This window comes from Micromys minutus, assembly GCF_963924665.1.
Source record: "Micromys minutus genome assembly, chromosome: 32".
Classification (NCBI taxonomy): domain Eukaryota; kingdom Metazoa; phylum Chordata; class Mammalia; order Rodentia; family Muridae; genus Micromys; species Micromys minutus.
Window position 1 is genome coordinate 6,486,528 of NC_137967.1, and position 25,772 is coordinate 6,512,299.

Sequence of the window (25,772 nt, forward strand, 5' to 3'; positions counted from 1 at the left end):
TAATAATAACTTGAGAATTTTTGTACTCCCAAAGGAAAGCAAGCAAGTGAATGAGAGGAAGATTTTATGGACAATGCATACTACATCAGCATACTCTAGACATCACTAGAGGAACCAGTGATAGAGATTCTAAAACTACAAACATGCATTTAACCCAATATTTAGTTGGTAGGTTCCAATTTTACATTTGACAAAATTCCTGAAATATTTGTTCAGAAATATGATTTCTCCCTGATCTTTTGTATAGAATTTCTGTCTGGTCTCACAAAAATAATGTAGATCTTGGGTGCAAAGATACATCCAAGCATCCCTGCACTAGATGTCAAGATGTAGATCTCCACAGCAACCATGACCTTGCCCTTGGTGCTATGGTAGACAGGAAAGAAGGTGACCCAGACACTACAGAACACTAGCATGCTGAAGGTCAAGAACTTGGCTTCATTGAATGTGTCAGGCAGATTCTTGGCCAAGAAAGCCACAGTGAAGCTTCCAAGGGCCAGGCAGGCCAAGTATCCCAGGACAAAGTAGAATGCAGTAACCGAGCCCTTGTTGCACACAATGATGATGTGGCCATGCTCAGAGTGTTCATCAGTATCAACAAAGGGAGGAGAAACTGCTATCCAGGTTGTACACAGAATACACTGAAATATGGAACATACGGGAATAATGTACTTGGGTGTCCCCGATACCAGGAAGTTTCTCAACTTCCTTCTTGGGTCTGTGACTTTGAATGCTAGAATCACAGTTACTGTTTTGGCCAGAACTGTGGAAACAGCCACAGTGAATACAATGCCAAAGGTGATTTGCTGTAAGATACAGGTTACTCTGTTAGGATGGCCAATGAAGAAAAAGGAGCACAGAAAACAGCACATGAGTGACACCAGCAATAGGTAGCTGAGGATTCTGTTATTGGCCTTCACTATAGGAGTGTCATGGTGCTTCACAAAGACCCAAAGTACCAGATCTGTGAATGCAGAGAGACAGAAGGCTAGTAAGGCAAGAGCCATCCCCAAGGGGTCTTCATAGCTTAGAAAGATCACAGCTTTCTGAAGGCATTTGTTCTGTTCAGTGTTGGCATAGTGGCCTTCTGGACAATTCACACACTGATCCATATCTGATGTGCAGAGGAAAGTTTTGTTAGCGCTGTTTGAGGAATTTTATCAGCAAGATATTTCAAGTGAGTGTGTTGAGAGAAGCCTTGCAATGCTGCTCTGATAATGAGAATTTATTTGAAAGACGTTGCTGCACACCATCACTTTCAAATTTTAATGATCATAAAGATTTAAGTGAATATCAAACACAGCAATTCTTTATCTATTTAACATGTTGATTATATAATTTATAATGTTATCTGAATCCAAGCTTTTCCTGAATCATGTGTTGGTTCTAAGTTCATATCAAGCAGATTATTGAAGTCAGAGAAGATATATTCATTAACTACAATGCGGTTGGGTATAATTTCTAAATATAAAACTCTACACTGATTCTTGAGACCATTGAGTGCAATATTTTTTCTGTCCCTGTGACATATTGAGACTCTGACTTCTACAGAGACAAGACCTATAATATGTCCTAGAGAATTTACTAGCTCAATCTCCCTGACATAGAAAAAAACACTAAATTAAACAGGTAGGCTGCATGTATGTTTGTGTGCATATGGGTGCATGTCTGTGGGCTTGTGTGTGTGTCTGTGTTTTATGTAAATGTAACAATTGTGTTATCAAATTTTCATGATTCCTGTCATAATTCATTAGAAGAAGGTGGACAATAAAGGTAATATAATATAAATATTTGAAAATTAAAAAACATTAAAGAAATGAGTCCTCAGAATATCCTCATCTGGCAGTAAGTAAGTAAACATTTTGGTAATTGTTAATGGGATGCAGTAGCATTGAAAAGGAAAAAAGACCTGTGTAGATACGTTGTAGTAAAAAGTTCTCCTTCAACTCAATTCTTCATTTGGAGCGCTGAGCACTTTCATCCTTGCCTCATCTCCATTCCTAGGGGACTCAGTGTCTGTGAATGCACTCAGAGATGAAATCAGTATTGACAAGCAGGATAAGAAACAGAACAGAGGATCTCTCCAGCTAGAGTGGTAATCCAGACGGTTTGTTTAAGAAATAGTACCCCATTCCTAAGTGGTCATCCTGATCATGGCCACTATATGAACTGATTGTAGTTGCACTTCATTTTTATGTCATTTCAGCAAATCTTGATGTGCTTTGTTGGTTTTTCAGAATTCTTATCTAGAGCAGTGCATTTGTGAAGAGCCATTATTTGATAAGTTGTCTAAAAGCCTAAGAATTTGAATAAGGTATGAATAGAACATTCTGCTCTAAGAGAACCTGAGTTCAGACACATCAGTCATGTCAGGTGTCTCACAAGTGCATGTAAATGTACATACAGGGGTATTATTTGCTCATATGTGTTCCCAACATGTGTTACCCATCCCACATATGTAAGCAATTAATGTGATAAAATATATTATGTAATTTTTGTGGAATCCATTGATGTAAATATTAATTCTTATTTATTTTTACATATCAAACAATTTCAGTATACTTAAAAAATTGTTTTCGAACATAGTGTATGTTAGAAATCAGCACTTCAAAAGACATCTCTTGAGTAGGTAGCTTGTTTCAATGCATCTTGGAAAAAATGCATCCTTAATTTGTAAACCTCAAAAACGAACGATTTAACTGTTGAACCATTGCACAGGCATGATACGTCTTCTAAGAACTTTCTTTCATTATATAGAATGAAGGGCAAAATGATTGAAAAGCTAATTATAAACTTTCTGCATTTTGTAAACCCTAAATAAATATTTTAATTATGGGCATGGTATGTAACATGCCGACACAATTCTCTTCCTGTATTCTACGTCATGGGTCAACTCTTGTCCTTTACATCCTTGATTCAGATCATATCTGGCTTTGAACATGGTCCCCTGAATAAAATACTCTTAGCAGTTTCTCACAAATTAGCAAATACTTTCCTTTTCTGTATTAATCTTACAGAGAACGTGGGTTTAGTACTTAGCAGTCTCATGACTTAGTCAAGTTACTCTATATTAGTATTAGTTTGTAGGGGCTCCTATATGTACATGTTGTGCATAATTTTATGTTGAACATATATATTCATGAAGTAGCACTAAAATAATTCTAGGTTAATTATTGGGGAAATCTTGTGGAGAACTGCCTCAAATAGCAGTTTTATTTCTAAAGCATTTCTTTGTGAAAATGTAATCTTCCATTAGTTCAAATAGAGTCAGCGTGTATGTAGGTCAAGAAACAAGGTATGTATTCTTGTATATGTTTTTGGCAGAATTTCACTAATGCTCTCTCTCTCTCTCTCTCTCTCTCTCTCTCTCTCTCTCGATTATATGTATATATATATATATATATATATATATATATATATATATATGTGTGTGTGTATGTATGTATATATGTATATATATATATATATATATATATATATATATAAAACTAGTAAATTAGAAAAGTTATATATTTTATACTTCATCATCTCAGTATGGTACAAGAGTATATATATTTACAGGATTTATCAAAGCAGCAAATACTCACTTGTCTCATTAGAAATTCCATTTTCAGCACAAGGGCTGCAAAGAAAACAGCAGGCTGCCATTCCCTCCTTCCAGATTCTTTTGTATCCAGGACTACAATCTGCACTGCACACCGAGGATGGCATCTGAGATAAATTAGACACACGTGTATATTGAGGTTTAGCTATTTCTTTTATGATTTATATTAGCACATTTTGATTTCATTAAGGTTATTTCATGTACAGTAACTGATTGACAGTTCACCTTGTTTTATGTTTAATGACCACATGAATATGGGAAATACCCTGAAGAAATGCTGGATAGTTTCTGAACACCCACTAACTCAGAAAAAGAGCTGATAGTGAGCTGTGTGGGAAATTTAAAGAAATTGCAACATGATGATTTTTGGGTAATTATTTTCAATTTGGCACTACGTACTGTGAACAGAATGAGGGAATTTTGAAATACTCTCTCATCCAACACTACCTGTTCTCATAACTTTGAAGCATTTCTTAATTGGTAATTGATTTGGGAATGCCCATTACACTGTGGGCAGTAGAGCGAGTAAGCCGTGTTCTATTAAAATCTATGCTTTAGTGCCTGTCTCTAGATATCCACACTTTTTTTCCTATGACAATCTGCCATTCTTTAAATTACCTATTTCTCCTCATGTTGCTCATGACCAAAGTTTAATTAAAACAGCAGAGAAGCAAGTTATTATTTGAATACATTTAAAACTGAAAAATATGTCCCTAAATCATAGGTAAAAAATATTATCTGGAATAAATTAGCATTACAAAGTATGAAAAACTGTATATAAAAATGACAGCAGAATATATAGACACTGGTTTTATACAGTGAAAAATGATAAACTGATGTGTAGTGCCCTTGAATATGCAGTGATTCAAGAGATCAATTTTTTTCAGTGGCTACAAATACTGGAAAAGGCTAAATAAAAATAAGGTTGTTTAAAATTAATTAAAGATTTGAAGAATATTTTCAATATTTTTGATATGGTTGAAACAGGGTTTTATCATGATGTATCAGTAGATTAATATTCCCAATGAAGATCAGAGTACATGTTCTCCTTTTGTTATCTATAATTTTCTATAAGTTTGTGTCAACTCTTTGCAATATTTTGAAGACTATGTTAAGTCATTGTAAGGAAAATGGGCATATTTTTGTACTTTATGTTAATGTGTTTTCAGGTAGTGTCTTCATATAACCCATTGATGGTTTGTATTCCAAATATATAGCAGACTTGTACAAAAGAGATAGAGATTTTCAGACCTCTGCCTAAAAAGTGCTTGGATACAAACATGAACTAACAAAACTACCTGACTTTTATCTCTGATGCTCATGGATAATAATATTCTCTGTATGAATTATCGTACTATCATTGGGTTGGAAAAGAAACATTGTCATATCAATATGTCTCCCTGATGTTCTATTACTTGTTTTGTTTCTTTAACTCTGAACGAACTAGTATTGGGCCTGTAAAAACCTCTAACCCAAAACATCTGGGAATTCCAGGACAAATGAGATCAAAAGTAAGGATAATAGGTATAGAAGAGAGGGAGGATTCTGAAGCCCATGAAGTGCAAGTCGTTTTATGTCTCAGTGAAAGTGGTTCTGTGTTTCTACCATGAGCTCTGAGGGGTGTGCATGTAAGCTTGGAGGACAGGAAATGCTGAGCCTGTGCTACAGTTCTCTGCATGCAGACCATGCTGGGAAAAAAGCTGGTCTCCTAGAAATACCATGCACCTCAAAGAACAATTAAGAACACCACTTCTGCTCTGAGGGACCCATCTGGAGACCTCAGGACACAGTAACTGAGGAACAGTCTGGACAGGATTCTTCTGGTTTCTGTCTATGCCTGGAGATGAACCTGTGCTACAGCTCTCTGTACCCAGGCCCAAGTAGAAGAAAGCTGGTCTCTCAGGAGTGATAACATATCTGAAAACACAGGAGAGACCACTTCTGCTCAAATTTCTGTGCTAAGAAGTACCCACCCGGACCCTCGGGACACAGAAACCAAAGAGTATTCTGGGACAGGTTCCTTCTGGTTTCAATTTGCGCCCCGACCTGACACAGTAATACAGCTCACTGTACCCAGATCTGGCTGGGAGAGAGCAGGCTTCCTAGGAGTGCTGACACACCTGAGGGCACAGGTAAATCCACCAATTCTGCTCTGAGCGACTTGACTTGAGCCTTCAGAACACAGGAATCAAAAACCATTTTGGGCCAGATTTCCTCCAGTTAATGTTTGTGCACTGAGCTGACACTGTGCCACAGCTCTCTTTACGCAGAACCTGTTGGGAGAGAGCTGGTCCTCCAGTAGTGATGACAAACAGGAGTACAAAACTGACAAGCCCCTGTCAGAATCAGCAATACCAGTTAACAGCAGTGGTGAATAGATGTTATGAGGCAAGTCAAAGAGCCTAAGCAACAGAAAACAAGGCTCACAGCATCATCACAACCCAGTTATTCCCGGATCAGCAACTCCTGGATACCCCAGTACACCAGGAAAACCAGATTCTGATTTAAAATCACAACTTGTGATTATGTTAGAGGGCTTTAAGAAGGCCATAAATAACTCCCTTGAATAAATACAGAAATACAAAGGTAAACAGATAGAAGCCCTTGAAGACAACACATAAACACACGCACCCACCCACTCACACACACAAACACACACACACACACACACACACACTCACACACACAAACACACACACACACACTCACACAGGACCGAAAGAGGAATACAGGACACACAAAACCCACAGAGAATACAGGGAAAAGAACAACCATCCAGGTGAAGAAATTGAGCAAAACCATCCAGGATGTAAAAATGGAAATATAAACAATAAAGAAATCACAAAGGGAGACAGCCCTGGAGTTAGAAAACCTAGGAAAGATATCATCAGTCACGGACAGAAGCATCACCAAAACAAGAGGTCGAAGAAAGAATCTCAGGGCAGAAGATACCATAGAAAACATTGACACAGCAGTCAAAGAAAATACTAGATGCAAAAAGGTTCTAACCCAAGGCATCCAGGAAATCCAGAACACAAATAAAAGATCAAAATTGAGGATAAATATAGAATAGAGTGAATGTTCCCAACCAAATGGACAGTAAATATCTTCAAGAAAATTACAGAAAAAAAAAAAAAAAACTTCACTAACCTAAAAAAAAAGAGATGCACACAAGCATAAAAGAAGCCTAAAGAACTCCAAATAGATTCTATCCAAAATAAATTCTCTCCTTCTCATAACAGTCAAAACACAAAATGCACAAAACAAAGAAGGAATATGAAAAGCATTAAGGGAAACAAGTCAAGTAACACATGAAGGCAGACCTATCATAATCACACTAGACTCTTCAACAGAGACTATGAAAGCTAGACAATACTAAGAATATGTCATACAGATCCTAAAAGAATACAAATGCCAGCCCAGGCAACTATCTCCAGCAAAACTCTTAATTAACATAGATGAAGAAACGAAGGAGAGGACAGGGTGACTGCTATCAAGGCTAAGGGCCTGCCTACACAAAGCTCAGCTGGAAGAAAAGCATTTAAGAGCTCTCCAACCTGAGCCCATGGAGACAGAATAGAGTCTCTGGAGTCAGAATTCACTACCTGTCTGCAAAGAAGCAATTTCCTTCCTGAACCTATGGGCCCTCAGATCCACATGAGAGACAGTCTCCAGTCAGAGATAACAAGATCACCTAAAATCACAGAAAACCAGAAGTCAAGAGAAAAGCAAAAGAACCTAAGCAATGGAAACTATATAACTTGAAGCAATTCCATTGAAAACATCGACTAGACAAGCCTGCCAACTCTCCCCCTAACTATTCAATATAGTACTGGAAGTTCTGTCCAGAGCAATTAGAAATGTAACAGAAATCAAAGGGATCACATTGGAAAGGAAGACATTAAAATATCACTATTTGCAGATGATTTTATTGTATACTTAATTGACTCCAAAAATTCCACTAGAGAACTTTTAAAACTAGTACACAACTTCCATAAATTTAACTCAAACAAATTAAACTCCTTACTCTACTCAACAAATAAACAGCTGAGAGAGGAATTAGGGACCTGACATCCTTAACAATAACCACAAAGAATATATGATTCATTGGGGTTACCCTAACCAAGCAAGTGAAGGATCCGTATGACAAGAACTTCAGTCTCTGAAGAAGGAAATTGAAAAACATCTCAGAATATGGAAAGATCTCCTTTGCTCATGGTTCAGAAGGATCAACATTTTAAATATGGCTATCTTTCCAAAAGCAATTTAGACTCATTGCAATCCCCATCAAAATTCCAGCTTATTTCTTTATAGAGACGTAAAGAGCAAATTTGCAAATTCATCTGTAATAACAAAAAACCTAGAATAGTGGAATTTATTCTCAAGACTAAAAACACTTCTGGGGGGGTCACCATCCCTGATCTCAAGTTATATTACAAAGCAACTGTGGTAAAAACTTCATGGAGATAGGAAAGGAGATCAGTGGAACAGAATCAAGGACTCAGAAATAAACCCACATACCTATGGTCACTTGATCTTTGAAAAAAGATTTTAAAACATTCAATGGAAAAAGGACAGCCTCTTCAACAAATGGTGTCACTTCAACTGGCAATCAGTATGCAGAAGATTGCAAATTGATCCTTTCCTATCTCCTTGTGCAGAGCTCAAGTCCAAGTGGATCAAAGACCTCCATATAAAACCATGTACACTGAAATTATTATAAGAGAAAGTATGGAAGAGCTTAGAAAACATTGACACAGGGGAAATAGTTCAACAGAATAACAATGGCTTATGCTGTAAGATCAAGAATTCAAAATAAGGATATCATGAAATTGCCAAGCTTTTGTAAGTTTAAAGAAACTGTTAAGAAGACAAAATGGAAGGCAACAGATTGGGAAATTATTCTTACCAATTCTACATCTGATAGAGTACTAGTATCCAATATTGACAAAGAACTCAGGAAGCATGATTATAGAGAATCAAATAATACTATTAAAAATAGGGTACAGAGCTAAACAAAGAATTTTCAGCTAAGGAGTATCAAACGGCTGTCAAGCACCTCATGAAAAGCTCAACATCCCTAGTCATCAGAAAATGAAAATCAGAACAGCCCTGAGATTCCACCTCAAACCAGTTAGAATGGCTAAGATAAAAGAACTCAGGTTATAGCTGATGCAGGTGTTGATGTGGAGAAAGAGAAACACTCTTCCACTGTTAGTCGGGTTGTAAGCTTGTAAAACAACTCTGGAAATCAGTCTGTGGTTCCTCAGAAAATTGGACATAGTGCTACCTGGAAACCTAGCTATTCCACTCCTGAACCTATACCCCAAAGATGCTCCAACATATAACAAGGACACATGCTCATTATGTTTATAGAAGACTTATTTATAATAGCCAGAAGTCATAAAGGACCTAGATATCTATCAACGGATGAATAGATACAGACAATGTGGTACATTTTCACAATGGAGTAGTCCTCAGCTATTAGAAACAATGACTTCATGAACTTCATAGGCAAATAGATAGAACTAGAGATTATCATCATGAGTGAGGTAACCAAATCACAAAAGGACATACATGGTATGTACTCACGGATAAGTGGATACTAGCCCCTGAAAGCTCTGAATAAACAATTCCCAAGAAACAATTTAGAGACATTATGAATTTCAAAAAGAAGGAAGGCCAAAGTGGGAATGCCTCAGTCCTTCTTAGAAAAGAGGACAAAACTCTCATGGAAGAAAATGCAAGGTCAAATAGAGGAACAGGGATTGAAGAAAAGATCACTCAGAATCCTCCTCACCTTGGGATCCACCACATAGGCAGGCACCAAATCCAAGCACTATAGCTGTTCCCAAAAAGTACTTACTGGCAGGAATGAGACAGAGATACCACCTCAGGAACTATGCTAAAGTCATATGGATACAGCTGAGCATGCTTGCAGCTAACCATCTGTATGAACTCAGGGACCCCAATGAGGTTGCTAAAGAAAGGACCTAAGGAGCTGAAAGCGGTTGCAACCTCATGGGAAGAACAACATTATCAACCAACCAAACTCTCCAAAATGCCCATGGAGTAAAGCACCAACCTTTGCACACACTTTAAGAGACCTATTGAAACAGTTTGGTATAGAGCTAAAGATAGCAGTGTCTGGCATCAATGTGAGAAGAGGTTTTTGTTCCAGGGAGGACATGTTTTCCCTATGTAGGTGTTTGCCAAGGCAAAGGGGTAGAGAGGGTGATTAGGAGGGAGTGCATCTTTGTGAAGGCAAATGGAGGGTAGGGTAGATGGGAGCAGGGCTGCTAAAAAGGGATAACTTCTTAAATATAAATACAGACGATCTAATGAATAAGACAAAAAAAGAAACAAAAACATTTTATAACAAAACCAGATTTACACAATATCTTTAAAAAATCCAGGCATACAAAGGATAACAGATGGAAACTGCCAACACAAGGAGGGAAACTATACCCTAGAAAAGGTGAAAAAATGTCTACTTTAAACTAGCAAAAAGACATCCACACAAACACAACTCCACCTCTAGCAATGAAAATCAAAGGAAACAACAATCATTGGTCCCTAATATCTCTCAACATCAATGGACTCAATTCCCTAATACATAGACCAACAGACTGGATAGGTAAAAAGGACACAGCATTTTTCTGCATACAGGACACACACTTCCATGACAAACACAGACACTACCTCAGAGTAAAAGGGTAGAAAAAGATTTTCCAGAAAATGGTCCCAAGAAACAAGGTGGAGTACACATTCTAATATCAAATACAATCGACTTACAACCAAAAGTTATCAAAAAAGATAAGGAAGGATATTTCATACTCATCAAAGAGAAATTTACCAAAATGAACTCTCAAGTCTGAACATCTATGCTCCACGTTTAAGGGCACCTATATTCATATAAGAAATCTTACTAAAGCTCAAAGCACACAGTGCACATCACACATTAATGTGGGAGACTTCCACACCCTACTCTCTTCAATGGAAAGATCATGGAAACAGAAACTAAACAGAAACATAGTGAAACTAACAGAATTATGAACAAAATGGATTTAACACACACAAACACATACACATATGTATATATATATATATATATATATATATATATATATATATACACACTTTTAACATAAAACAAAAGAATATACCTTCTTCTAACGACATCATGGTTCCTTCTTTAAAACTGAACATATAATCGGTCACAAAACAGGCCTCAACAGATCCAAGAAGAATGAAATAATTCTCAATGAAGATGCTGATTTGTAAGTTGAATTTTAATACATCACCTTTCTATAGAAATTCAATATGTTTTAGAACAAAATAATCACTTATTTCAAAATAATTCCACTGTGAAAAATGTGATGAACCTACATTGCATAAAAATATTTAAAATCATACATGAAGAATGAAACAAATTTCAATCTGATAAAAAGAAGCCATTTCTAGCCATTCTTGGAAAATAATGTAATTCTGTATTGTGTGGTGTTTTACACTTAATGGATGTGCAAATGTTGAACCTTACTTGCATTTCTGGAATAAATTCTTTCTTTCCCCAGAGACTGATCTTTGTGTTGTATGTTCTGGTTTTATGGTTCGTGTTTTCATCAGGAATGATTCTTACATAATCATCAAATGTATTTTTCTCTAATTTCCCTTATTCCCGTTATTATACATTATATTTATTTCCAATTTTTTATAAAGAAAAATTTTCCTCTTGTATGTGAAGGAGTCTCTCTATCCTCTGCATGTAACCGAGGAATGTCTTTAAATAATCAGCCTTGTTGCTTAGATTTCTTTTAGAGAATGTTACTAAAATATTTAATTATAACCGAAAATTACTTGTTATTTTGTCTGGTTACTGTTATTGCTGTTTTTGATGTATTTTAATATTCATTTCTTTGGAGTTCTAGTGCTGTCTGTGTGTTTCTTTGACATTGTGTTTATCTTACTCAAAAGTGTGCAGGAGTTCTTCAAGTTTATCTAAAACTGATTTTCTGTGAATGTGAGTTTCTCTAATTACATTCATTAATGAATTTGCCAAATGTCCTTCTATTATAGGGGATGACAATTTTGTATATAATAACAGTAGTTAACAATCAGGACTCTTAGTATTTCATAACTGTAACATTAACCTCAACCATATCAACATCTGTTCCAGAGGTTTATGGTAATGGAGGAGATTACTGTGTAATAATGAAGGAATAATGTTCAGTTTAAAGGAAAGTACATCAAACATTGCTAAGAAACAATGCATGTAATAATTCTTAAAGAATTAGTAAATGTATGTCAATAACGAAAATGAAAAAGATACTACAGGAGCCTAGGAATTGGTTCCTGGTATGACAAAATATTTCATTTCAATAGTTTACTGCTGCATAATTGAATCAAGAAGTTAGTACACACTCACCCTTTTAATTCCTGTGGACAACTCAGTTGTTCCTGCAGATAAATGAATCAGTCTACCACGTGGAAAATATGGGCTGAACTGTCCTATCTTCACCTTAAATGCAACATGTTGTGAGAAATTCCAAAAGTGAAAAATGTCATAGTCTTCCTGCAGAATTTCTCTATGTTTCACAATCACCCTGTCCCCTAGGGGATTAGTAAAGTTGACCTTTCTCAGAAAGGAATTTATCTGAAAGACAAGCATTATTATATATTGTACATATGTTCCTTCAAGGCACACAATGTATTATGATGACATAGAAATGGCAACGTAATTTAAAAAATGAAAGAGAAATCACAGCATATGCAAATGAAATGAAATGATAATATTCCAAGAATTTCAGTTCTCTCAGGGAAGACTGACAAACAAAAGCAAATATGAATGAAGAACTAAACACATATATGCAGCACACACACACACACACACACAGACAGACAAATCAACACAGAGAAACACTCACATCTTTTCTGAGTCGCACATATAATACAGCTTTATAATTATCTACAAACAAATATACATAAATGTTGAAACATATATGTAAACAATCTGGCAAAAAGAAAGATATATGTATTCACATAAAAATATACATACAAAATAACCCAAATTACATACACTGGCACAAACACATGAACCCATACACACACAATCATGTACAAAAACATGCATTGACAATGAAACATGAGGAGAGGTGTTACCATGTAAGCACCAGTCCATAATGATACTGAGACACAGAGAAACTCATACTCACAAATAATGACAAAAAGGCAGGGGAATGCCAAGGGAAGTACACAAAATATATAGGCAGACACTTCAGCAGTACAGTACACACAAATAGATATAAACACACAGACACACAAAATATATAAATAGGTACATTAGAAAACATACTTGGATAAATGCACAAACACGCACATATAAATTATGCTTATAAAACAAAATCGTACATAGAACAAAAATTGTTCCTTACTTCCACAGTAATATAAGGGGATGAACATGTATGTACAAAACAACACAAATATAAACACAGATACACGGAAAGAGTAAAAAATATACATGTACACAGTAAGAAAAATAAATTCACACATTTATATACCAAACTGAATACCAACACTATTTCTTTTTTACTTACTCTGAGAAAACCAAGTAAGTTCCCCAGAGTCTAGAGTGGGGGAAGAATCACTGGAGAAAACTAAAAAAAACCATTCCTTAAAATAAAGAGGGAGTACACAAATTAACAAAAATAGAAAGAAAAGTGGAGACATAACAACTGAAACTGAGGAAATTCAAGAAATCATCAAATCCTACTACAAAAACCTATACTCCACAAAGTTGGAAAATCTGGAGGAAATGGACAAATTCCTAGATAGATACAGGATCCTAAAGTTAAACCAGGACCAAGTAAACTATCTAAATAATCCCATAACACCTAAAGAAATAAAAGAAAAAGCCTCCCAACCAAAAAAAAAAAAAAAAAAAAAACCCAGGTCCAGACGAGTATAGTGCAGAATTTATTCAGACATTTATTGTGGATATAACACCAATACTCTCCAAAATATTCCACAAGATAGAATCAGATGGAATATTACCTAACTCATTTTTTGAGGCTACAATAACCCTCGTACCTAAACCACACAAAGACCCTACAAGGAAAGAGAACTTCAGACCAACCTCACTTATGAACATTGATGCAAAAATACTCAACAAAATGCTTGCAAACCTAATCCAAGAACACATCAAAACTATCATTCACCATGACCAAGTAGGCTTCATCCCTAGGATGCAGGGATGGTTTAATATAAGGAAATCAATCAATCTAATCCACCATTTAAACAAACTCAAAGAACAAAATCACATGATCATCTCACTAAATGCTGAGAAAGCATTTGACAAAATCCAACACCCCTTCATGTTAAAAGTCCTGGAAAGAACAGGAATCCAAGTTCCATACCTAAACATAATAAAAGCAATATACAGCAAACCAACAGCAAACATCAAACTTAACGGTGGGAAACTTGAAGCAATCCCACTAAAATCAGGGACTCGACAAGGCTGACCACTCTCCCCCTACCTATTCAACATAGTACTGGAAGTCCTAGCTGGAGCAATTAAACAGCAAAAGAAGATCAAGGGGATCCAAATCGGAAAAAAAGAGGTAAAAACATCACTCTTTGCAGATGACATGATAGTGTACTTAAGTGACCCCACAAATTCCACCAAAGAACTTCTACAGCTGATAAACAAGTTCATCAAAGTGGCTTGATAAAAAATTAACTCAAACAAATCAGTAGCCTTCCTATACTCAAAGGACAAACATGTGGAGAAAGAAATTAGGGAAATGGTACCCTTCACAATATTCACAAAAACTATGAAATACCTTGGTGTGACTCTAACTAAGCAAGTGAAGGACCTGTATGACAAGAACTTCAAACCTCTAAAGAAGGAAATTGAGGAGCATCTCAGAAAATGGAAAGATCTCCCATGCTCATGGATTGGAAGGATCAACATTTTAAAAATGGCCATCCTACCAAAAGGAATCTACAGATTCAATGCAATCCCCATCAAAATTCCAACCCAGTTCTTCATTGAGTTGGAAAGATCAATGTGCAATTTCATATGGAACAACAAGAGACCTATAATAGCGGAAATCCATCCTCAACAACAAGAAAACATCTGCGGGAATCACTATCCCTGACCTCAAGGTATATTACAAGGCAATTGTGCTGAAAACTTCATGGTACTGGTACAGAGATAGACATGTGGATCAATGGAATAGAATAGAAGATCCAGAAATGAGCCCTCATGTATATGGTCACCTGATTTTTGACAAAGGATCCATAGACATTCAATGGAAAGAGGACAGCCTATTCAACAAATGATGCTGGTCCAACTATCACTCAGCATGCAAAAGAATGAAAATAGACCCGTTCTTATCTCCTTGTACAAAGCTCAAGTGTAAGTGGATCAAAGATCTCCACATTAAACCAGATACACTGAAACTATTAGATGAGAAAGTAGGGAAAACCTTAGAACACATAGGCACAGGAGAAAATTTCCTGAACAAAACACCCATGGTTCGAGCTCTAAGGTCAAAGATTAACAAATGGGACTTAATGAGATTGCAAAGTTTCTGTAAGGCTAAGGACATTGTCAAGAAAACAAAATGGCAGCCAACAGAATGGGAAAAGATCTTTACTAACTCCACATCAGATAGAGGCCTAATATCCAAAGTATACAAAAAACTCAAAAAGCTAGACACCAGAGAATCAAGCAACCCTATTAAAAATGGGGTACAAAGCTAAACAAAACGTTCTCAATTGAGGAATATTGAATGGCTGAGAAACATCTGAGGAAGTGCTCGACATCCTTAGCCATCAGGGAAATGCAAATCAAAACAACCCTGAGATTCTACCTCAGACCAGTCAGAATGGCCAAGATCCAAAACTCAGATGACAGCAGATGCTGGCGAGGTTACAGAGAAAGAGGAACACTTCTCCACTGTTGGTGGGGTTGCAAACTGATATAACCACTCTGGAAATCAGTCTGGCAATACCTCTGAAAATTGGACAAGTACTACCTGAAGACCCAGCTATTCCACTTCTGGGCATATACCCCAGAGACACTTTAATACACAACAAAGATACATGCACCACAATGTTCATAGCAGCTCTATTTATAATAGCCAGAAGCTGGTAAGAACCCAGATGTCCTTCAGTAGATGAATGAATACAAAAATTGTGGTACATTTACACAGTGGAGTACTACTCAGCCACCAGAAACAATGACTTAACCAAATTCTTAAGAAAATGGCTGCATCTAGAGAATATCATCCTGAGTGAGATAACGCAGTTACAAAAGAACAGACAAAATATGCAGTCACTGATAATGGGATGCTAACTCCAGAGGCTCGCACTGCCCCAGAAACAACTCACAGACTGTGTGAAGTCCAAAAAAAAAAAAAAGAAAACAAAAAAAGTCATGCTCAATCCTTACCCACCAACAACACTTTGACAAATTCCAGGTAACACCCTGTATTACATATACTGTCTGCTCATTGTAAAAAAAAATCTTTACACACCAAGAAAACTTTGACTATTTCCAGGTTACATCTTGTTTTACATATCCTTTATGCTCATTGTAACTTGTAAGATCTTAATCACACTATCAAACCTTTAAAAAAAAAAAAAACAAGTACTGACAAAAATGTATTGTATACTTTTATGCAAAAAGTTCTTAAAATCTCTACATTTATCTTTGTTTTTTAAAATAAAGTTGTAAAAAAACAAACAAAAAAGAAAATTGTTGCATCTAGAGAATATCATCCTCAGTGAGATAACCCAGTTACATAAGAACAGACATAATAGGCAGTCACTGATAGTCGGATGCTAACCCAGTTAAAAAAATGAAATAAGGGATATTAATTTTTCAAAAAAATTATAATTTTCATTTAATTGACAAATAAAAATAACACTTAACATCCTGTTATGGAAAATCTTCAAGAGGAAAGCCTCGGTATACATATTGTGAGGGGTACACTGATGAATATTTCGGTGCTCTATATTAAACCACAAAATTTCATTGATACCTTTTACCTTCTATTTACATTCATATTTATACCACTCACTAGATTTCCTTTTTCTTTAGGAAAAGTGTTCAGAAACCTATTTTGGAAAATATTTCTCATTTCATTAACTGTGCTCATCTGAGAGTCTCTAAATGACTATGCAATAGAAAACACCAACATTCATCCAATAAAAAAAACTCTACCTTCAAGCATGGAGAACTGACTCCTTTCCCATTGTCTGTTGCCTGATTATCAACCTGTTGCAGATTCATCTCATGGAGTGCATGGGCCACGGCATACACAGCATTGTATATGTTATGACTACCATCACTAAAGACCATGTTAAACTTCTGTTCCTTTAGCCATTCCAGTGAGACATTGGAATTATAGTCTTTAAGTATTTCACAGTCGGGTGCTGAGGATTCATCCGTTAAGTACTTCCGATCTGGCATTACTAGATATAAATCTTTGTATCTAGGAAGGCACAATTTCTGTACAAAATTTTTAAATCTAGAAATCTCACCATGGTGGTGGAGAAAAGTAAGAGTCCCATAGAATGTGCCATGAGTTAAGTCTCTCTTACTGGTAGGGAAATTAAATTGTTTTGTGGTGACCCATATTCTCTGTATAACTGGAGATTCCCACATTCTGAAGCTCAATTCAATAATACTGTCTGCGTCCCCATGAAGGATAATAACATTAGTAGATGACATTACAACTTGTTTGTGGTACATTTCAGTTCTGTAATAATATGATTGCTGATTGATTGACATCATGGTCACAAAAGCGAAGCAAATTCCCCTATCTTCACTCTCTTTTTTCATCTCTGAAAGAAACTGTTAGCCTTGATCATCATAGATGATGACAAGTCCAACCCAGTTCCAGTTGAAGTAAAGGAAGAAGGAGACCATTGCCAATGCTAGAGATGTGTGCCTTGAGGCCATCTGATAGAAATAGGGAAATTGTTCATTATCAGTGAAGATTGAATGGAAAGGTCCATAGGTCAGCTGAAGGAGCTACAACACAGAGAGCAGCATGAGGTGCAGTGCACATAAAAACCTGTGATCATATTTACCTGCAAACAGTGATTACCTGTGACTTGTCCTCTCATCTCTGATTCAAATGAGCAAATGTGTAATCCTGGCACATACACATCTAATGGGAACAGCAAGCATGGCTGTTTAACAAAGGAGTAATGAAATGTATCTGCATGTTACAATAACTGACCTTCTGTCTCTCAGGTTCTGTCTCAATATCTGTGTTTTTAATGTTTGGAAGGATTTTAATATATGTACAACTTCTGAATACTCGAATAATTTTTTAAAAGTCATTTATTATGCCTTAGTCCAGAAATACTTCTAATACTTACCATGAAAATTCTATGAATATTACTGCCTTTGCCTTTATGAAAAAAATTCTTATCTTTTATACTACAGGTTGAAACACATAAAAATGCCAGACATCACTTTTCAAGATAAGGGTCCAGAATACTGTGAGAATATCTGCCTTTGTACTTTCTCAGGAAAGCAAATTTTAAAAAGTAATTAAAATTGTTAACAATATTTGCCAGCGTAAAAGTATTAGCAGTATATCAGATTAAAAATTTCCTACTAAATGTCCAGGCAATTATGGGGCAAAATATGTAGGCCTCATAGATTGTATCTCTTGAGGAAAATATAAGAAACAAAGTTAGATTGGATGGCACTCTTTCCTCCATATGAAGTGTCTTATAACGATAGTAAAATAATCATGTGTAAAAATATGAAAGGACAAGCTATCCGAATCATGAAACCCTTCTCTCTTAGAAAAGTTCACTTATGATTCTCTCTTAGAAATTTTTACTTATGAAGGTGCCCTCTTGTATGTTATAATAAGAAAACGAAAGAAAACAAGATAAAACATATCAATAATTTCAATAAACATATGAAATAATCATTATATTATTAAAGAAAATGACTTATAATAAATATAACAATATGTTGCTGAAATTTTTGCCAGCGTGTCTACAGTCAGTTGGCACTCAGACCTTTAATGGTTAGTCACACGTTCACTTATTGTAAAATGTCTAACTCCGCAGAGCACACTAGAGGTTTTAATTTTTTCCAGTGCCACTGAAATGTCATGAGCTACCAGGCTAAGTATAATCTGCCATGCCTTTGCAAAAATACTCTAGATACTTAAAAGTTGTGTTATTGAGCAAATGTTTGTGAATATAATACTTTTCCATCATAGCTTATCACTGGTCACCAAACCTTTAACAGCTCCATGAGTGTAAGTGACCCATGAGTGTAAGTGATAACTCCGTTATTTCATGGTTTACCAATAATAATCTAAATGTATGACCAAGATAAGACATACTAGAGACAGAATTAATATTTTCTATGTTTTGGAACAACATAAATCAATCTCTGCTTATTGAGATTTGTATAAATAAAACACTGAATGCCAGTCTGTTAAGGCTGCAGATCCTCTCTTCCACCAAGCCAGACTCAATTCTTCATGACCTCCTCAATTCCTCCTTTCTGGAGTCTGTCAACTTCTGGAGGTGGCCCCTAGCAAAAGGACTTTTATGTCTCTGATTAGTAAGTACCATGGAACTGCATAGATTGACATAAGCATGAATCCAGACTCATCCACTGACGTTCTTATTTAATATCAAAGACCCCAAAGAACCATGACTTTAAGAATTACTACCCTATGATGACTCACACCAGGAGATAAGATGATGTCCAGATCTAACCACCAACTTAACGATGCCAACCAATAAGGTCCTGTAAGCAGAAATGAACACATAGTTCCTTCACCACATATGTAATTGGGCATATGCACATTTTTTTCATAAATTCCATATGGTGGAGGTATTATAGTATTTCCATCACAAGGACCCAAAGTGTGTTTTATAGTCAAAGATACATTGGGTAAAAGGTCAGGATTCCTGTTTATTTCATCCACTGTAAAGGCTAATGCCAAAGTATATTTGTGGTGTTTAGATGTTTCTCTGTAAAAGAGAACAGTGTTTCCTGTGAACAGATGTCTAGGAATGATCACGTGAACTCTGTAGATGCACTGTTCTGTACTGGAAGTTTCCACATCTGACCTCTATAAATGGAGACAATGGCTTTGTTGTGAGAATAGATTAACAAGAGAACCTGGAAAATAGCAAGCACTTTAAAAGTTCATGCCAGTGTTTCTCCCATAAATAAGATATGGCATTGATCCCATCCAAAGACAGAATTTCCATCTTGGTTTTCCAGTTCTCGATCAGAAAGTGAAGAGAAAATCACAGATATTGACAAGTTAATAATTTTGATCATGTCTTCATTTTAACATTATTGAGCAACATGAAAATAGAAGTGGTATGAGAACCATTGAGTTTATTTTTCTAGTGAGATTAACTGAATTGTTTAAGGAAGCAAAAATGTGATTTAGAGTGAATAATAGCCTTTCTGCAGTAACATTTGTTCTCTGTACTTACAAACACATATAGTAAGTGACCAATATTATTAACATGTCCCTTAGTATCTATCCTCATCTTGTTAATTTTTTTCAATCTTTTTCTGAAAAAAATTGTAATGATTTATTTTTAAATAAATTCAAATATCATAAGTGTATTTGTTAAGTGTAACATGTCTACGCATGTGTTTTTATATATTTGCGCATTGTGTATTTAGGTTATAAGAGGGCAAAACTTCCACGTGTTTTAACAGATACTTTACAGGAGACTATGCTTGCTTCAAAGGAACAATACATACTTGTGCGAGGCACTTTGTGCAGCTTTGTGCTCCATTATTAAAGCATCATTCACATACTTTTTCTTTACACAGGAATGTGATCAATTCACTCTGGGTACTTCTGGGTACCACTTATTTGCAATTTTTTGGGATAAAACACTGGAAATATTACATGATCAATTTCAACAGATCATTATTTCTAGACTACAACATAAACTGTTATGAGGAGGGCTTTATGTGAAGGATCAATATATATAGTCCTGTGTACCTCAGTTTCTAGGCTTTAATTTAGGTGCCAGCTGGAAGAAAATCAAACCCTTCCCTGGATTAATGAAAAGGACAAAATTGAATTAAGTTTGCATGAGAATTAAGCTTGTTTCTTGGTGTTCATATTTAGCATCAGAAAAGAGGATTCAAATATTTGCCTAATCTTCATCTTCAGATCACTCAAAAAATATTCAAGTTTTATTTACATGGATTATAAAAATGCACTTACAGGACATTCAGAGTCTGGTTAAAATAATCTTTCTCCATAGGCTTCTGAACTGCTCCAATGATGAAGGAACAAGATTGCTCCAAGTCTTGATCATTGACCTCATTCAAATTTATTCTCCAAAAGCACCTGGGTTCAATAAGATTTGCCATGAGAAGTGGAATGTTGAGGAGGAAGTAGACTATCATCAAAATGAACATATTTTCCTGTCTGAAATCTGTGCAGAATGGATCGTGAAGTGCCATGCATATCAGCACCTCAAGTTTCTACCAGCTTTTATTTCTCTGGGCAAAGGAGATGTTTGTTGCATACTCATGATTCATTTGTTTTTCAGATTGCTCCTGAGTCCTGGAGGAATCTTAAAATCTTTCTTCCCTGCGGCTCTGCAACTGGTACCCACAGCCCATGTAATAAACAAGGGTAGGTAAACACTTAGGAGGATAATATCTTCTCAGGCTCCATGACATCACTCATGATTTTGAAAGCCTGGAAGGAAGCCCCCCACCCTGTTTTTTCAAATTTTGTCCTTGGAAAGTTTTAACCAGGTGATTATGTGAACACAATTAGAAATGATGTCAGTGGATTGTATCAGATAATCCACAGTGAGACATTCAGTTGAACAGTACAATCAGGGCTACTCAGAATACACAGGGCATTGTATTACGAAGAGGCAGGCTCATCTTTATAGTCATGCAAAGCCATAGACCATGTAGTGGTTAATCAAGGCCTTTGCTTGCATTGTCTTGAGAATCAATAACCAGACCAATTCTGAAATATATTTTATCCTGCTTTATCCAAAGTTATACAATACAGTTCTTCAGAGATCCACGGTTAAATTGCATAAAGATGGAGTTTTAAAGGTTCAACATGTTCCAGAGAGAATGCCACACTGTGTACATTCTTTTCTTTTTCATCCTATTGTTTGTATTATTTATTTACATTTCAAGTATCATACTGTTCCCATTTTCTTCTCTACAAATACTCCATCCCCTTTTCCTTTACCTCTATGAGAGTGTTCCCCATCTTGCCCACCTATTCCTGCCTTAGCATCATAGCATTCCTCCACCCTGCATCAGTGAGCCTTCACAGGACCAAGGGGTTTCCTTTCATTAGATCTGGTAAATATCCAGCTGGAGCATGGATCCCCCCATTTGTACTCGTTGGTTGGTGCTTTAGTCCCTGGGAATCTGCTTCAACACTAATAAAGAAGTAATTCAAATATTTGGATTCCACATCATGACTTTCTGCTCTGATCCTCATTTTTTTAAAAATTAATTCTTTATGCTGACCCATCCATTGTTCATTGTCTTTGTTTTCCTACATTGTTTTTGATCATTTTAGACTTCAGAAGTGATGGGCCTTGATTTATTTTAACTTTGGAAGGTTTTATTGAATAAATGCAATCTAATTCTATCGGATTGTATGAAATTGGAAAGAAATAAAAAAGTCAAGGCGATTAATAATTCAGGGAATGAGACAAAAGTAGTAGAATTCTGGAAGTTATACAGCAAGTAGATGAATGGCAACTGACTCATCCAGAAGGAAGGTAAAATTTAGGTTGGAAAGGAAATCATTACCAGTCTGCTGTTTGCAAGGGGGTCTCAAAAGCAGCACCACTCAAAGAGCAGATGTTGCTTGATGTCTAGCTTCATGTAGGACTTATTCATTCTTTTCTCTTTTTGCTGATTATTCTCTGCATTTACATTTTAGATGTTATCTCCTCTCACCTAATTACATGCCCATCCACTTCACATTTCTTCCATAAAGGAGCTCCCACCCCAACTACCCTCTTCCTACTCAACACTTTGACATTCCCCTACACTGGGTAAAGGAGCCTTCTCTGGACCCAAATTCTCTCCTTTCATTGGTGCCAGAGAATGATATCCTCTGCTGCATATGCACCTGGAGACATGGAGGTTGTTTAGTCCTCCAGAGCTGTGGTTCCTTTTGTTAGTTAATAACTTTGTTCTTCCAAACATGTTACAGACCCTTTAGCTCCTTCAGTCCTTTCTCTATCCTCTTCACTGGGGTCTCTGTTCTCAGTTTGATGGTTAACTGCAAGCATCCTTCTCTGTATCAGTATGACTCTGGCAGAGCCTCGATGATGCATCCATATCAGGTTCTTGCCAGGAAGCACTACTTGGCATCTGCAATAGTGCATGGGTTTAGTGGCTGCATATGGGATGGATCCCCAGGTGAGGCAGTCTTCGGATGATCTTTTCTCCAATACCTGCTCCTGTATTATCCTATGATTTCCTCCCACAAGTGTTTTGTTTTCCCTTCTAAGAAGGACTGAGTCATCCAAAATTTTGCTTTCCTTCTCTTTGAACTTTATAAGTTCTGTGAATTTTTTCTTAGGTAATCAGAGTTTCTTGTGTTAGTATCCACTTATCAGTGAGTACATACCAGGAGTGTTCTGTAGTGACTGGGATACCTCACTCCAAATGATAGCTACAAGTTACATCCATTTGCTTATAAATTTCATGAAGTCATTGTTTCTAATAGCAGAGTATTACTCCATTGTGTAAATGTACATCAATTTCTGTATATATTTGTCTGTTGAAGAACATCTGGGTTCATTCCAGCTTCAGGCCATTATGTATAAAACTTCTATGAACACGATGGAGCATTGTCCTTGTTAAACATTGGGGCTTCTGTTGGGTATATACCCAGAAGTGGTATAGATGTTAGAACTATGTTCAGTTTTATGAAGAACCACCAGGCTGATTTCCAGAGTGCTTGTATGAGCTTACAACACCACCAACAATAGAGGAGTGTTCCTGTTTCTTCACATTCTCGCCAGCATCTGCTGTCACTGAGTGTTTGATCTTAGCCATTCTGACTTATGTGAGGTGGTATTTCAGGGTAGGCTTGATTTGCATTTCCCTGATTACTAGTAATGTTGAGCATTTCTTTAGGTGCTTCATTTAATATTCCTCAGTTGAGAATTCTTTTCTAGATCTGTGCCCCATTTTAATAGGATTTTTTGATCCTTCTCTCTCTTTCTGTCTCCCTTTTCCTCCCTCCCTTGCTCCCTTGCTTTCTTGTCCCTCTATCATATCCCAATTGCAAGTTTAAGAATGATTCTTGGACAGGCTAGTGAGAGGACCTTTTGTTTAAGAGCACTGATTGTTCTTCCATAGATCTTTCGTTCAAATCCAGGCAACAACATCCTGGCTCATAGTCATCTGTAATGGGATCTGATTTTTTTTTGGTGTGTTTGAAGGCAGCTACAATGTACTTATATATAATAAATAAACAAGTCTTTAAAAACAAATAAATATAATGAAATAAAAGAATTATTCTTGGTACTGAACAGGATGACACTCATTGATGAGCTGTCTGTTCTTTCCCAGTTGACATAGAATTCCTAGATTGTGTAGTTCAACTTTTGCTTCAGTCTGGGCAAGTCCTTTAATGTCCTGTTTTGTTTTGATCTAATAACTGTGTCCCACAGGAGAAGTGTTTATAGGTAGACGATCCTTTAACAATTTCTCATACCTAAGCCATTGCTGAGTCTTATGCAGATCTTACTCTATGTAAAGACACATATTCTCTATACTAGATCAATGTGGCCTTGAAATCAGAGAGCTCAGCCTGCTTCTGCCTTTAGAGTACCGGGGTCATAGGAAGTCCTATGGTAACAGATGTTCAGTATTGCCTCTCATCTGGATGTAGGTTACCTGGTGCACTTGACTAATAAACCTCTTGCTTTTGCATTGACCTTGACTTCTCATCTTATTCACAGGATCCTCAAATGGATAACAGTCAGTTTGGGTCTAGTAATGAAGCATTTGGAGTCTGATCTGGCCATCCTTTGTAGGAAGGAATGGCTTCAGTGGTGATGGGACAGAGCTACATTTGGTTGAGTTATTAACCAAGGATATTCCAGGAAAATCCCTGAAGAACACCCACTAATGCTAGGATGGAAGGTTGCTCTCTGAAACCTGTCAACAAGGCCCCATTGCTGATAACAACTTTCACAAAGTTCAATTAATATGGAGGTTTATCAGGTGGAGAACTGGCCCCTGCACCACATACTCTAGTCTCTTGGGTCACGTGATACCTTACAGGCTATAGAAATAGAGAGTTGTATACCAACTCACCTTACAAACCCTCTAGCTAAAATCTGTTCCACATTCAAGACTTGTAGGTGCATGATAGCACTAAAAATATTTGCGTATGAACCCAATATTTAATTTAAAATAAACACCACTCCTTTAACTTAAGGCCCACGGATTCTTTAAATTGGAACTGAAATGGACGAGTTTGACGTTCCAGTAAAACTCAATAATAACATAGTGAAGTATGTAAGAAGATTACTGGCTCAAAATTACCTTTTTTCTCTGGATAATCAACAGGTGGCTGACCCACCTGAACCAGGGTCTCCAGGAAGTGCATTCTCTCTGCAGATTCCCAAGGTGAACTGCAGACTTGGAGGAAAACTCTAAGCTTCCTGCTTGTTTCAGAGTTCTGGTAAATGGGTACCTTGTGTGATAAATTAGGAGAACATGATTGGTTTTTTCACGTCATTAAGGAAAAAGGGAGATGCCTATTATTAATTTTTTGTTTTGGTTTGGTTTTTGTTTGTTTGCGTAATTTCTGTATAATTGGGAGCTCATCCAGGGCCATCAGTTTTTTTTATAATAAGTTATTAGCCATGGAGCCCTGGAAATGCCCTCTGGTGACTCTCAGAGGCAGAAACTTCAGTAACTAAGCACTTAGCAACTTTACCTGTGTTCTAATGCCTAGGATATGGGACAAAGCAGAGCTTTCCAAAGGATACCAGGCAGTCCAAGTATTATACAAGCTCTTTGCAACCTGCATTTTCTCTGACTGTTTTGTCGATGTTTTCTGTGGCATCTTCTGCACCTGAGATGCTCCCTTTTATCTCTTGTATTCTGTTGTTGATGTTGAAT

At 36.5% G+C, this 25,772-nt stretch overlaps 1 protein-coding gene across 1 annotated transcript; it reads right to left on the bottom strand.

Annotated features, from left to right (window-relative positions):
* Window positions 1-212: 212 nt before the first annotated feature.
* On the bottom strand, window positions 213-21,053 carry LOC308413594 (vomeronasal type-2 receptor 116-like; the record flags this gene model as incomplete). The annotated part of the gene is given in 7 exon segments (XM_080908655.1): window positions 213-1,114; window positions 3,588-3,711; window positions 12,030-12,257; window positions 16,833-17,468; window positions 17,472-17,645; window positions 19,339-19,627; window positions 20,857-21,053. Coding segments are annotated over 7 exon segments (2,550 nt in total).
* Window positions 21,054-25,772: the final 4,719 nt, after the last annotated feature.